The following is a 12,820-nucleotide window of genomic DNA, read 5'->3' as shown; positions in this document are numbered from 1 at the left end:
AGTACCAGCAATCTACCCGATATCCAACATGAAAACTCCCCTGGATAATACCCTTCATATTCGCAACCTAAGCTCAACACTCTTTCCCTTTCTAAACCCTTTTCTAAAAAAACATTACCTGTTTCTATTCCCCTTTCATATCCATTTCATAATTCATGTCTTCCTAATTAAATTCCGTCAACATATTTAACCATATATTTAGTTACTAGAACATGGCCCTATTTCTCTATCATAATCCTTATCCCTTTGTCTCTCTATCCTTTTCCCCACATTACCTTCTCTTCCTACTCGACATTATATAATTTTCTCTTCTTTTTTGATCAAGTATATGCTACCCTGTCAATGCCCTATCACCAGTTCTTCCCTATAGTTTCCCAATACTCTACTCAGACGTTCCTTTAAACCTTTCATTCTCTTCAACCCGTTCCCTGTATTCTCCCCAACAAACTAATTTTCTTTCACCCCTTTTATATTCCCTAGAATGCTTTTCATATTCATACTTTCCTCATTATCCCACCAACCCGCCACTAATTGTTCTACTTTATTCTTCAATTATCCTACACTTAGGTTCTCTTTTATTCACTATGTAAAATATCTTATTTCTTTCAAGAGCTTCCTACAACAAGAATTCTTCAGAACTCTTTCTTTTTTATTTTTAAACCTAGGAAGACCTTGTATCTCCAGTAGTCTTGACAAACCTAGGTAATCCTTGTATCTCTAGAAGTCCTGATAAACCAATATCTTGTATCTCTGCAGTATTCCTGATAAACCTAGGTAACCCTTGTATTTTTGCAGTATTCCTGATAAACCTAGGTAGCCCTTGTATCTCTGCAGTAGTCCTGATAAACTTAGGTAACCCTTGTATTTTTGCAGTTTTACTGATAAACCTAGGTAACCCTTGTATCTCTGCAGTATTCCTGATAAACCTAGGTAACCCTTGTATTTTTGCAGTATTACTGATGAACCTAGGTAACCCTTGTATCTCTGCAGTACTCCTGATACAATTAGGTAACCCTTGTATCTCTGCAGTAGTCCTGATAAACCTAGGTAACCCTTGTATCTCTGCAGTATTCCTGATAAACCTAGGTAACACTTGTATCTCTGCAGTATTCCTGATAAACCTAGGTAACACTTGTATCTCTGCAGTATTCCTGATAAACCTAGGTAACCCTTGTATCTCTGCAGTATTACGGATAAACCAAGGTAACCCTTGTATCTCTGTAGTATTACTAATAAACCTAGGTAACCCTTGTATCTCTGCAGTATTCCTGATAAACCTAGAGAAACCTTCTATCTCCAGTAGTCCTGATTTATGAGTTGTACTAAGTAGAACTAGATGAATAGAGAGAAACCATTAGGAGAGGTTGTATGCTTATACACAACCTGGAGCTAAGTGAACCCTTACTTTTACTAGCAAAAACTATGTAATCTTACAACATTTCTCTCAGAATTAATATATTCCTAAGTTTCATCAATTCTATTTCTATCTTTTCTTCCCTTTTTCAACAAATCCCGGCCCCTATAAAGAGGAAAAACAGGAATAAATTTAAGGAACCCTGAGAAAGTCCTGAACAGGCCTAGAAAACTCTATAATTGAATCTTGAAACATTCATCATTATCTGTCCTCATCCTTCATTAAGTTATCTCTCTACACAGTTCCTGATTAGTTGAAAACTAAACTCAACATTTTCTTTAGAACTTAACTACATTCCTTCCTGTCATTTATTCCTTCATTCTATTTATATTTATTTATATTTATGGATATTTATATTTATGGATATTTATATTTTTGAATATCCAACTTATATTTATGGATATTTATATTTCTTGTTCATAGAAAGAAAGTAGAGATTGATTTTTAACGTGCAGTGTAATACGACACATGCTTGGTCTTAAAACTTTTTTCGATTTAATTTAAATTCATGCGTCATAAGACTCAGGTTGAGGTTACTTCTAAAGTTCACCTTAGATCTTTGGCGCATATGATGATTTTGACAGTTTCTGAGCTTTTTTAATCTATACTTTGCTTGTCTGGGTGTCTGTTTGTTTGTTTGTTAGTATTCAATAAACCTGATATACCTGAAATAAGCTGAACCGATCTGACCCAATTTTTGTGTGGAACCTCACAAGGTTTATGAATGGTTAGAATTAAAAAAATAATTTGCCTTAAAAAATTTCAAAATCCACGAAAAAAATGATAAATCCGTGAAAATTTGTTTATTATTGTTTTATAACTTAAGAAGAGAAAAAGCGGCAGATAGAGCAACATTTAAAAGTTGAATTCGAAGATGGATTCAAATCGCCTAGTTTTTTAGTAATCTTAAAAAATGTAGTTTATCTATTATATTAAAAGATAGAAACGGTGAAATGAAGAAAACACATTAAAACCAAGTGTGAGACAATAGTTTATGATGGTTTATATTTTTTACTTCTCAATTTATCTCCATTATCTCTAGGCACAGCTGGAGATATGTGTGAGAACGCGTCTGGTTTCCAGAGGATAAATGTTTTATTTGACTCCTGTAATGTTTTCACAATGTATGAGAACATAGAATTGTGTAAGATTACAAGACAAGGACGGATATAGCGCAGTTTATCAGGGTGAGAATAGGTGAAGACAGCACTGACACTTGAAAACGATATATATCTATCAATTCTCCTTCTCCAACCCCTCTCTTAACAGATTGTTTCCTCCCTTCTTGACAGAGAAAAGGAAAACTGAGTTTGATCAGAATAATTGTCTCCGAACCGTAGGATATATCCTCGTCATTTCCGATTCCTACCCGTCTATTGTTGGATGAAGAGCTTGTATTGGTTTTACATCAAATAAAACCAGATTCTCTTCATCCTCGTTCATTCTTAGCATGTGTTTCCATTTTGCAGCTGTATTATATCTATCATAGATATTTCATGAATTTTTTTTGAGAATTTATCGTTTCTGCCCTAAATAGTTCCTACAAATCGGTTTGAAAAAGATTTTCGAACGCTTTGAATTTACAGAAAACAACTTTTTGAATTACAAAACATTATTTTCATATCTACAGTGATAACCAGAAAACTCTGAAATATGAAGACGACTTTATACCATGCTTATTGGACCCTTTATAGTCATATCTTCAGTCTGAAAGTCGTCTTTACATTTCAGAGTTTTCTGGTTATCACTGCACTTAAATACATTTATTCTGGATTTAGTTATTTATGTATTTACATGTAATGTTGATTTAATATTCTATGAATACTAAACAGTAAGAGGAGCAGGTGCAGATTTTTCTTAATTCAGCTTCTCCACCCCTCCTACTTTATTCTATACTCCCCCTCTCTCGCCTTTATTCTATACTCCCCCTCCCCTCCCACCTCATCTGTAATATTATCAAATATTCTGAGATTTTTCTAAACTATGAATATTAAAGATGTATTTATTTTTCACTCAACTCAATTAAGATGATATAATTATAAAAGATGAAAGATGCATATTTCAAACATAGTATGGTTCAATCAACACGTCACAAGGGCAACTGTAGAAAAATGTAAGATCTTATAGGTTAAAAGGGACTTTTTTATTGAGCATTTCACATGCACAATCTGACCGTTCATGGGGCCAGCTTTGTTGAATAACGAGAACTAGTTGAACTACGTTGACTAAGCTAAACCACTTCTCTTGAGTGGACAGTTTCAACCTATAGTCTACGAAGTTGGTCCATTGACTTGGTCCTGAAAGTTTCCTTATTTTTTCTTATTTCCTTGATTCCCATTGTAATAGTCCTATATATATATCTATACAGTCTGAGCTCAAACTGTGGGAAAATATCATTTTTGTGAAATATATTATTATTCAGTAATAATTGATTTTTTGATCATTCTTGAGCAAGTATGAGTAATCTGCACGCGTCCCCACGCGCTCAAATTGAATACGTTCTTTATTCCAATTATTGATTATTTGTCAGCAGGAGTCGGATTACTGCACTCGAATAGGTTCGTGAGTAGATCCAGAGATAGAACTTTAATTTTCATTGTTAATTTCAAAAACCATTGTCAACCTTCTTTGATAAAGTATACAGGGTGACCTGAACTGATCAAAACTGCAGGGTGTCATTGAAAATAAATGTAAAACTGTAAAATTGTGTTTTTGAAGTTTAGAACCCTGCTTCTGACTTTCTGTAATAAAATTTTATATCCGATCTTTGATCGTGTTTGGAGGAAACTCAAGGGCGTATACAGAGATAAATGTAGGGGGGGGGGGGCGAACGAAGCGCAACATTTTTTTTGCCCCCCCCCCCTAGGAGCTCCTAAGGGGGACAAAAGAGCTGTATATTTAAAACATATGGCTTCTTGGATATCAGGCATTAGTACAAGATACTTTAAAGGTACACAAACAGTCCAATTACCAATTGCAACTACTGCTTTATCTTCCCTTCAAACAAAACTATTAGAAAAAAACATTGTTTCTAAAAAATCGACATTTTATTATACTGTTAAGTTAGTAATAATTGGTATTTAAACTTGAGATAGTATAAGACATTTGTGAAACTGAAAACCTCAACTTAAACTTAAATTCTATGAGATGAAAAAAGGACAAAGCTCTAGAAAATATTTATGACTTGTTAAAATTTCTGTTTTCGAAAAAGTAGGAGTACAATTATAATCTATATAATAAAGCTATTTATTCATTTATATGTTTGCTATGGCTGGCCAAACGGCTGAATCAAATGGGCTGAATTTTAGTGAAAAAAAATTCATAGGTACCCTTGGGGATGACATAAGCTTAATAAATTAAAAAAATTTTGTTTTAATTCGAATTTTTCAAATTCCACGGGCAACGCCGGGCACTTCAGCTAGTTTGTAATAAAAAAAAGATTACAAAACGGCGGTGCAATGAATGAAGTAAATTAAATCCAAATTAGAATATTAAAAATGGTCTTTTACTAACTCCAAACTGAAGCCTTTGTGGCTTGGCATTTAAAAATAATTGTTTCACTTCGCTATCCCCGATAGCTCCAATCCGATTAGGATGAATTTGCAATCTAGATAGATTTTTCATTCGGACTTCTGTCATGGTGGCTCTGGTGCACTGCATGAACAGCAAACTATTTTTTTTCATGTTCTTCAGTTTAAGAATTGAAAAGTGCAGTGACAGCTCTGAGTTTTAGGGGTGGGCTACGCCCCCCTTTACAGGTCTATGGGGTGCACTGCCCCCCAATTGCACGCCCTTGAGGAAACTTGTTTTTTTTTTCATTTTCAAAAATACCTAAACAGATTTAATAGTTCATTAAACTTCAAAAAAATTCTTTGTTGAAGACGACCTTTTCTTCCTGCTTTTACAATAGGAACAGGATTGCACCAACTTATATATATAGTATATACATTATACATAACATAGTCCTGATGGGAGCTGAGTTAGTCTAGACTTTATATTCATCCCTGCAGTGTCTTAGAGAAAATATCATATGATCCTCGTCTGTCTTTTGTTCCTTTAATGCAGGGTGTCCCACATCATATTAGATCGTTTGTAGATCTAAATTGAGATTAAAGGGACTAATCAGAAAATTTAATAAAACTTGAAGATAATCCAATATGATATGGGACGCTCTGTATAATGAACAAAATATATAAAAATCTTGGATCTAACAAAGCAATTATTCAGGCGGATTTTCTTCCCAGTAATTACAATAAATGAACAAACCGACGATTTTTTGGAAGGAAATAATTAAAAATCATTTCGGCATGTATAGGGATTATGGATTCCCCCAAAGGATGAGACTTCAGAGACGACTGTTTGGATTTTTTTTTACTGTTTCTTTATATTCACAACTGTTTCTTTACATTCACAACTGTTTCTTTATATTCACAACTGCTTCTTTATATTCACAACTCCCTGCAACTATAAACTTTTTTCTTTCTTTCTCAAAACATTGTATAAGCCATTAAAAGACTTTATTCAAGGCAGAAGACTTAATTTAACCCTGGGAGTGTTTTATTTGAAGAGTTTCAAGTCGTTTTTATAGAGTCATTCTTTGTCGGTAACCCTGTATTTTATAAATATTTGGTACGGATTTTATTTTAATGTATTGTACGGATTACGTGTACACATTTCGTACATAGATATCAAATGAGATTTTTCGGAGTATTACAGATGAATTTATCAATTTTTTTTATCCATTTTAATTTCATTTCTTATAAAACTCTCATCTATGATTTATTAATCTATTTAAAACAGATTATCTAAACCAAGGAATAAAGAAGTATAAAAAATTAAGACTGTTAATTGGATTTGATTTTAAGCATTTCAGGCAGATTTTAGATCAAAAGTTTTTGATAAGGAATTTTGTTTACTTTAAAAATACTAAAGTTGAATTCGCTACAGTGCTGCCCGCAAAGGATGAAACTTCAGAGACGACTGTACAGATTTTATAAAGTTATCAAATTAACCTTTTAATCATGGGAATGGAGGGGGGAGCAATTGCTGCAATGCTCCCCACTGTATCCACCCCTACCCCGCTGGTTCAGGGAAGGATTTAATAAGAAGCATTTATCTTAAGACATTCCGGCCTTAAGTAAGAATAATTCAACCAATCACTTTTCTTAAAGAAAAAATGGCAGTTTATGATGCTATTGTTGTTGGAGGGGGTGTTGTAGGAGCTGCCATAGCAAGGTGAATCATTTTATGTTAATCTAACATTTCTTAGTTTCTTATCGTTTCCTTGGTTTAGGGAGTTGCAAAGCAGTGGATTGCAGGTGGTGCTGTGTGAGAAGGAGAAGGAATGGTTGACTGGAGCTTCAAGTGGAAATACAGGACATCTTGGTTCAAACTTCTACTATACCAGAAGTAGAGCTCCCTTGGAGGCAGAGATGACCGCTAAAGCGAGGTATTTTTAAACAAGTAATTTACCAAGAGTTTACCAAGAGTTTACCTGAAGTTTACAAGGAGTTACCAAAAGTTTACCAAGAGTTTACCAAGAGTTTACCAAGAGTTACCAAGAGTTAACCCAGAGTTTACCAATAGTTTACCAAGAGGTTACCAAGAGTTTACCAGGAGTTTACCAAGATTTTACCAAGAGTTTACCCAAAGTATCTACAGTCCTAATCAGAAAGACCCGGAAATAATTTAGAATTAAAAGACGACTTTACAATCTAATTTTACAAATATGATTGATGGAACGATAATCAGAAAATAACAATAGTCCTGCCAATTCCAAAATGTGTTCTGCCTTTTTTTAGCATTTGAAATTGCTAGAGATATACAGGGTGAGTAAAAACCAGGGATTATCGATCTTTTGGACAAAATTTTCCAAAATTTTGTTTTGTTTGGATTTAGGCATAAATATAATAAAATGTGATAACAAATTTTAAAAAAATATTTTTGGAACATTGAAAAAAGTCCGCAAAACCAATGTTTGGGAAATATGTATTCTATTGTTTCCCAAAATTTCATGAAAATTCATCAAAAATTTAATGAGTTATAACAAAAAATCCGAAATATCCGCAGTAAATGTTATCAAACTACAACCTTAGAACTGATATGACTTCAAAAATGCAAATAATTGTTATATGTTATATGTTTTTCATATCTCATTCAATTTTTGGTGAATTTTTATGATATTTTGGAAAACAATAGAATATACATTTTCCTAACTATTTTTCAAAAAATTAAATTTAAAAAAAAATTGGTTTCGTGGATTTATTCCAAAAATGCATTTTTTCTTCATTTTTTTTTATGCCTGAAATTCGAACAAAATAATAATTTTGAAAAATTTTGTCAAAACATCGATAACCCTTTTTTTTACTCACCAGTTTCCATGTATATATAAAGTCGCCTGATTAGCGGTCAATTAATTCCGAGTCATTCTGATTATGACTTTACATGGTTTAGAGAAATAAACCCCAGTTGGTTGGCTGGTCAGTATAATGTTCCTGCTCGGAAGGACGGATTAATTTATCTGGCTAGAGGAGAGGAGGAGGAGAAAGCACTGGACGAACTACTCAGTTTAGCAGAGGAAAACAGGTATTGATCCTCGCAGGCTTAATTAACCTGAGATAATCTGTCAAGTCCCATCCCCCCATGTAGGTTAGATTTAAGGTTTTTCTTATATCTCCGAAGTGAATTAAGATCCTTGAATTTTAAAGTTTATAAAGTGGATTTAGAAGGTTTATCAGTGAGGCTTATCATCATCCCAATCAAAAGTTTTTACATCTATTAAAACAACAAAAACTTGGGACAGGAAAAATACTTTTTTTAGAATTAGAACTGTAAGACGGATTAGTATTCTGGAGCTGAAGGAACTGGAACCAGGGTTGGATTGTGAAGGGGTTAGCTCAGCTATTCTCTCCGAGGAGGAGTACATCGTGGATCCATGGTTGCTCAGTAAGATTTCTTAATGTATTTTTAAGTTCAGAGTTTTAATTATGTTTAGTAGTTTGTGTAAAGTTTAAACGACTGCAAATAATGAAACGATGCATTAATAAACTGAAAAAATGAATAATATTATAGAAATATGTTTCATATTCACAGTATTTTGTTTATGTCTGTTACATATTTAGATACCGTATTATTATGAACGTAAAAACGACTTTCGTCCAAGGTTATGTTTGAAACAAGGTTTTTATCTACCTATCTTAGGTCTCTGAGGAGACGACATTTTCCGTACATTGGAGTGCATTGAGAGTAACCAACCGTATTATATAAACTTGGGTTGAAATAGTTAAATTAACTGACAAAACATGTTTAAAATAGTCCTGTCTAGGTATGACCCATATATATGGTTGTGAGGTATCCGGAGTAGACATGAAGCTTGATTGTGAAGTTCAAGGTGCGGAAAAAACCGGAGATGTTTGGGCCATCCAAACCAATCAGGGGATAATCAAGGTGAAAATATTGGTTGTCCGGAAAGAAAAGGAATAAAAAGACGACTTTTAGATCTATTCCATCTACACGAAATAGGCTCTATGCTCTAATTTATGAAACACACAAAAATCCAGAATCCTCCTAATTTTTGAGATAAGAAAGTGGTAGACCACACTGGTAAATTATTTCTAGCTACCAATAGATTTTTCCTAAATTGTAGTTCCTTATGCATCATTCCTAACTTCTTATAGATTATTCCTAGCTAATTATATATCATTCCTAACCCCTAGCAGATTATTTCTACCCTTTAATTGAATATTCCTAATTCCTAGGTGATTATTACTAGCTTCTAGTATTATTCCTAGCTTCTAGTATTATTCCTAGCTCCTAGTAATTATTCCTAGCCTCTTGTAGGTTATTCGTAGTTCCTAGTTTTATTCCTAGCTTTTTGTAGATTGTTCCTAGCCCTATAGAGTTGTTGAGTAAGAATTGAAGTTTGTATAAATTTGTTCAGGGTAAATTAGTGTTTAATTGCGGGGGAAACTACGGGGATCTTGTGGAAAAACTTGGGAACCCGCAGGTAGATCTATAAATATCTTATATATATCTAGAAACCTTAGATATATCTAGAAACCTTAGATATATCTAGAAAACTCAGATATATCTAGAAACTTAAGGTAAATCTAGAAATTCAGGTATATCTAGAAACCTCAAATATATTTAGAAACTTCAGGTATATCTAGAAACCTTAGATATATCTAGAAAACTCAGATATATCTAGAAACTTAAGGTAAATCTAGAAATTTCAGGTATATTTAGAAACCTCAAATATATCTAGAAACTTCAGGTATACCTAGAAACCTCAGAAATATCTAGCAACCCGCAAGTAAGCAAAGCAAAAAATCTAGAAAATTCAGGTAGAACTAGAAACCTGGCGTAAATCTAGAACTTCAAATATTTTTAAAAACCTCAGATATATCTAGAAACCTCAGATATATTTAGAAACCTCAGATATATCTAGAAACCTCAGATATTTCTAAAAACCTCAGAAAGGTTTAGAGACTTTAGGTTTAACTAAAAACCTCAGTGATATTTAGTAATATTTAGATAAACCATAAAAACCTCTGGTAAAAATAAAACTTTTATAAAAATCCAAAAAAATCGGGTAAATCAAACCCAAGGCCGTCTTCTTTTAAAAATCACATTATAAAACCGTTATCTAATTCGGAAAGAAAATCTCCTTTTTTTTAGAGTGTGCCAAACTTTACAATAAAACCTGGAAAAGGAGAATACTTAATTCTCTCCGAAGATAACCCAGAGCAGAGAGTGAGAAGACCAATTCTTCCAGTTCCTACCAAGCAGACAGCTGGCGTTTATATCTTTAAGAGTATATCCGGACATACTGTGGTGGGCCCAACAAATATCCGCCAGGAATCCAGGACGGACAGATCTGTTTCTCAGGATAGTATCAAGATCATGATGGATCATGTGCAAAGTCTTTATCCAGGAACTAAAGTCGCGTCCTTGTTGGGAACCTACGCTGGACTCCGTCCTGCTACGGAGCATCAGGACTATATGGTTTCTATTGATCTAACCAGAGGATGGATAACCCTAGGAGGGATAAGGTAGGAATGATTCTACATTTATTCTAAATTCTTGAAGATTGATTATTAATATAAAGTTGAAATGTTCAAATTATTAAACTTACTCCCCTATTACGCTTTAAATAAACACAAGTTATGGGCATTTTTTTACTCTATTAGGCAAACATTCATGATTACTATTATGACTGCATAATCTTTCAATTATAAGGTTTAGCTGAGTATTAAATCTCAGAATTTGGATTATTATGTGCATTTTGAAATAGGTGAGCAGTCCCTTTAGACAATAAAATAGCTGTAATTAGGAATTAGAAATTGAAAAATTGGGTTAGGAACGTGCATTGCTTGATAGTGTCAATATTGAATTTAAAACTTGAATTTTGTTCTTAATACGGGTTTTTAAAGGGGTCAACATTGACCGATAGGGGGTGAACCAAAATTTCTTTTTACTTTGCAGAAGTATTTTTTTCCTAATTTTGTGGACACTCATGGGTGGCCTGGGGTGACATAGACTAAATTTTTTTTTTCTTTTCCAAATATTTTTTTTACGGACAACACCGGGCCCTTCAGCATCTTGTATTCAATAAATTGAAGCAGGAACAAATATCTCAATCAATTTCAAATTTACAAACATTTAGACCACATATTGAAATCCCAGGATCAGGATATTAATACGCGTATTATCAAATTCACGAATAAATGTTACAGCTATATGCCGAGGACGATTAAGAAAACTGTCAATTTATGCCTTTTATATTGGTTCGCCCTTCATGATTTGCTATACTTCTTGTTAACCCTTTATATTGGTTCGCCCTTCATGATTTGCTATACTTCTTGTTAACCCTTTATATTGGTTCGCCCTTCATGATTTGCTATACTTCTTGTTAACCCTTTATATTGGTTCGCCCTTCATGATTTGCTATACTTCTCGTTCACCCTTTATATTGGTTCGCCCTTCATGATATGTTATACTTCTCGTTCACCCTTTATATTGGTTCGCCCTTCATGATTTGCTATACTTCTCGTTCACCCTTTGATAAGAGACTGTCATAAAGTTATCAATGAAAGAAATATTAAACTTCTATTTCATAATAGTCGCAAATAGATCGTTTTGAACATATGATCCAACCCATCATTTGATCAAATGGACAAGTTATTCATGGTGGGTAAGAATGACAGTACTCTAGCAAAAGTTTTGTTATTTTCTTTCATGCAGGGGGTTATTGTAACATTAAAAAAAATTCTCCGAAAAATATCGCATTTTTGAAATGTTTTATATAATTTTTTATTGTTCTCATTTAGGTCTACAGGCTTAACCTGCTCCTTAGCTCTCTCTCAGTATATCTGCTCCCAGATCATTCCTGGATATTCTCCGTCTCTTGTTCCACTCCTCCCTTCTCCAGTCCTTACCGGAAACAGGGTTAGGTTCGGAGACAAGGATTATCTTCCCACTCATCCTCTCTCTTCTCTCAACCTCTTTGGATATATGTGAAACAGAAAGTAAAATGTAATAGCTTCAACAATTTTATAATTTTTTTATCAAAATTTGAATTCATCACATTTTACATAAAAACATGTTATAGCCATTTACAAGAACAGGTTTGTTTTATCTGACAAAATATTTTATCATGTTATTTAAAAAAAATTATTCCAAGGAGTCCTGCTAGCACGATTTAATATCAAGGCAAAGAATTAAAATTTATCGTCTTCAGAAAAAAAAACATTTTAAAGCGTAATAAAAATAAATGCGATCTCTTTAATCTTTAATATTTGTGATCCTGAAACTATACAAAGCAGAACAGAAGTAGGTGGGAAGACAATTGATATAATTTTATATACTAGTTGGTTTTAACTGTTTCACCCTTTACTTACTTACAAGGTTGGTGCCCAACAGCAATTTTAACGGGTTTAGAGAAGCCAAAAATTTTTAAATGAAATGGTCACAATGTTTAATAAATCACATGACAAAACGTAAAAATTTGAAATTATGAAATGTCAAACAGAAGATATTTTTATAGTACCCGGAAAATATTGATATCAACTAGGGCAATGTTGAATGAGAATATAATAAAAAAATGGGTGGCATTAAATATCGTTTTTTTTGTGTTTCCAGTGGTCATATTTTAAGTTAAAAACAGTTTAACGTTAAAACACATGATACTGCAGAACTATAAACATTGGAGGTTAAAAATACCCAGAGCCCGAAATTTAAAAGAGTATCGTTCAACAAAACCCTTGAGTATCCTTTTTGGGGTCTTAATATTTTGTAGATTTTGATTTGAGAGATTCGAAAAAATGGAGAATATGAAGAAACAAATATTTCATAACAAGAATATTGATATCCACAAAACTGCCTAATCCCATTCGTAAAACCCGGGTT

At 33.2% G+C, this 12,820-nt stretch overlaps 2 protein-coding genes across 2 annotated transcripts; one reads left to right on the top strand and one right to left on the bottom strand.

The window, feature by feature from the left end:
* Positions 1 to 661: 661 nt before the first annotated feature.
* Positions 662 to 2,857, bottom strand: LOC111699673 (lysostaphin-like). The gene is made up of 2 exons (XM_023470399.1): positions 2,784 to 2,857; positions 662 to 1,322 (listed from the first exon to the last, which is right to left on the bottom strand). The coding sequence occupies exons 1-2, from the start codon at positions 2,855 to 2,857 to the stop codon at positions 662 to 664; spliced, it is 735 nt and encodes a 244-aa protein (XP_023326167.1).
* A 3,719-nt stretch (positions 2,858 to 6,576) lies between these two features.
* LOC111699667 (L-2-hydroxyglutarate dehydrogenase, mitochondrial) lies at positions 6,577 to 11,995 on the top strand. The gene is made up of 8 exons (XM_023470389.1): positions 6,577 to 6,649; positions 6,708 to 6,863; positions 7,868 to 7,999; positions 8,235 to 8,359; positions 8,739 to 8,860; positions 9,354 to 9,419; positions 10,091 to 10,464; positions 11,743 to 11,995. The coding sequence occupies exons 1-8, from the start codon at positions 6,591 to 6,593 to the stop codon at positions 11,930 to 11,932; spliced, it is 1,224 nt and encodes a 407-aa protein (XP_023326157.1). The 5' UTR covers positions 6,577 to 6,590; the 3' UTR covers positions 11,933 to 11,995.
* The last annotated feature ends 825 nt before the right edge of the window (positions 11,996 to 12,820 follow it).

This window comes from Eurytemora carolleeae, unplaced genomic scaffold, assembly GCF_000591075.1.
Source record: "Eurytemora carolleeae unplaced genomic scaffold, Eaff_2.0 scaffold279, whole genome shotgun sequence".
NCBI lineage: Eukaryota > Metazoa > Arthropoda > Copepoda > Calanoida > Temoridae > Eurytemora > Eurytemora carolleeae.
Note: the sequence above shows the minus strand (reverse complement) of the source record. Positions and strands in the feature narration are given on the sequence as shown.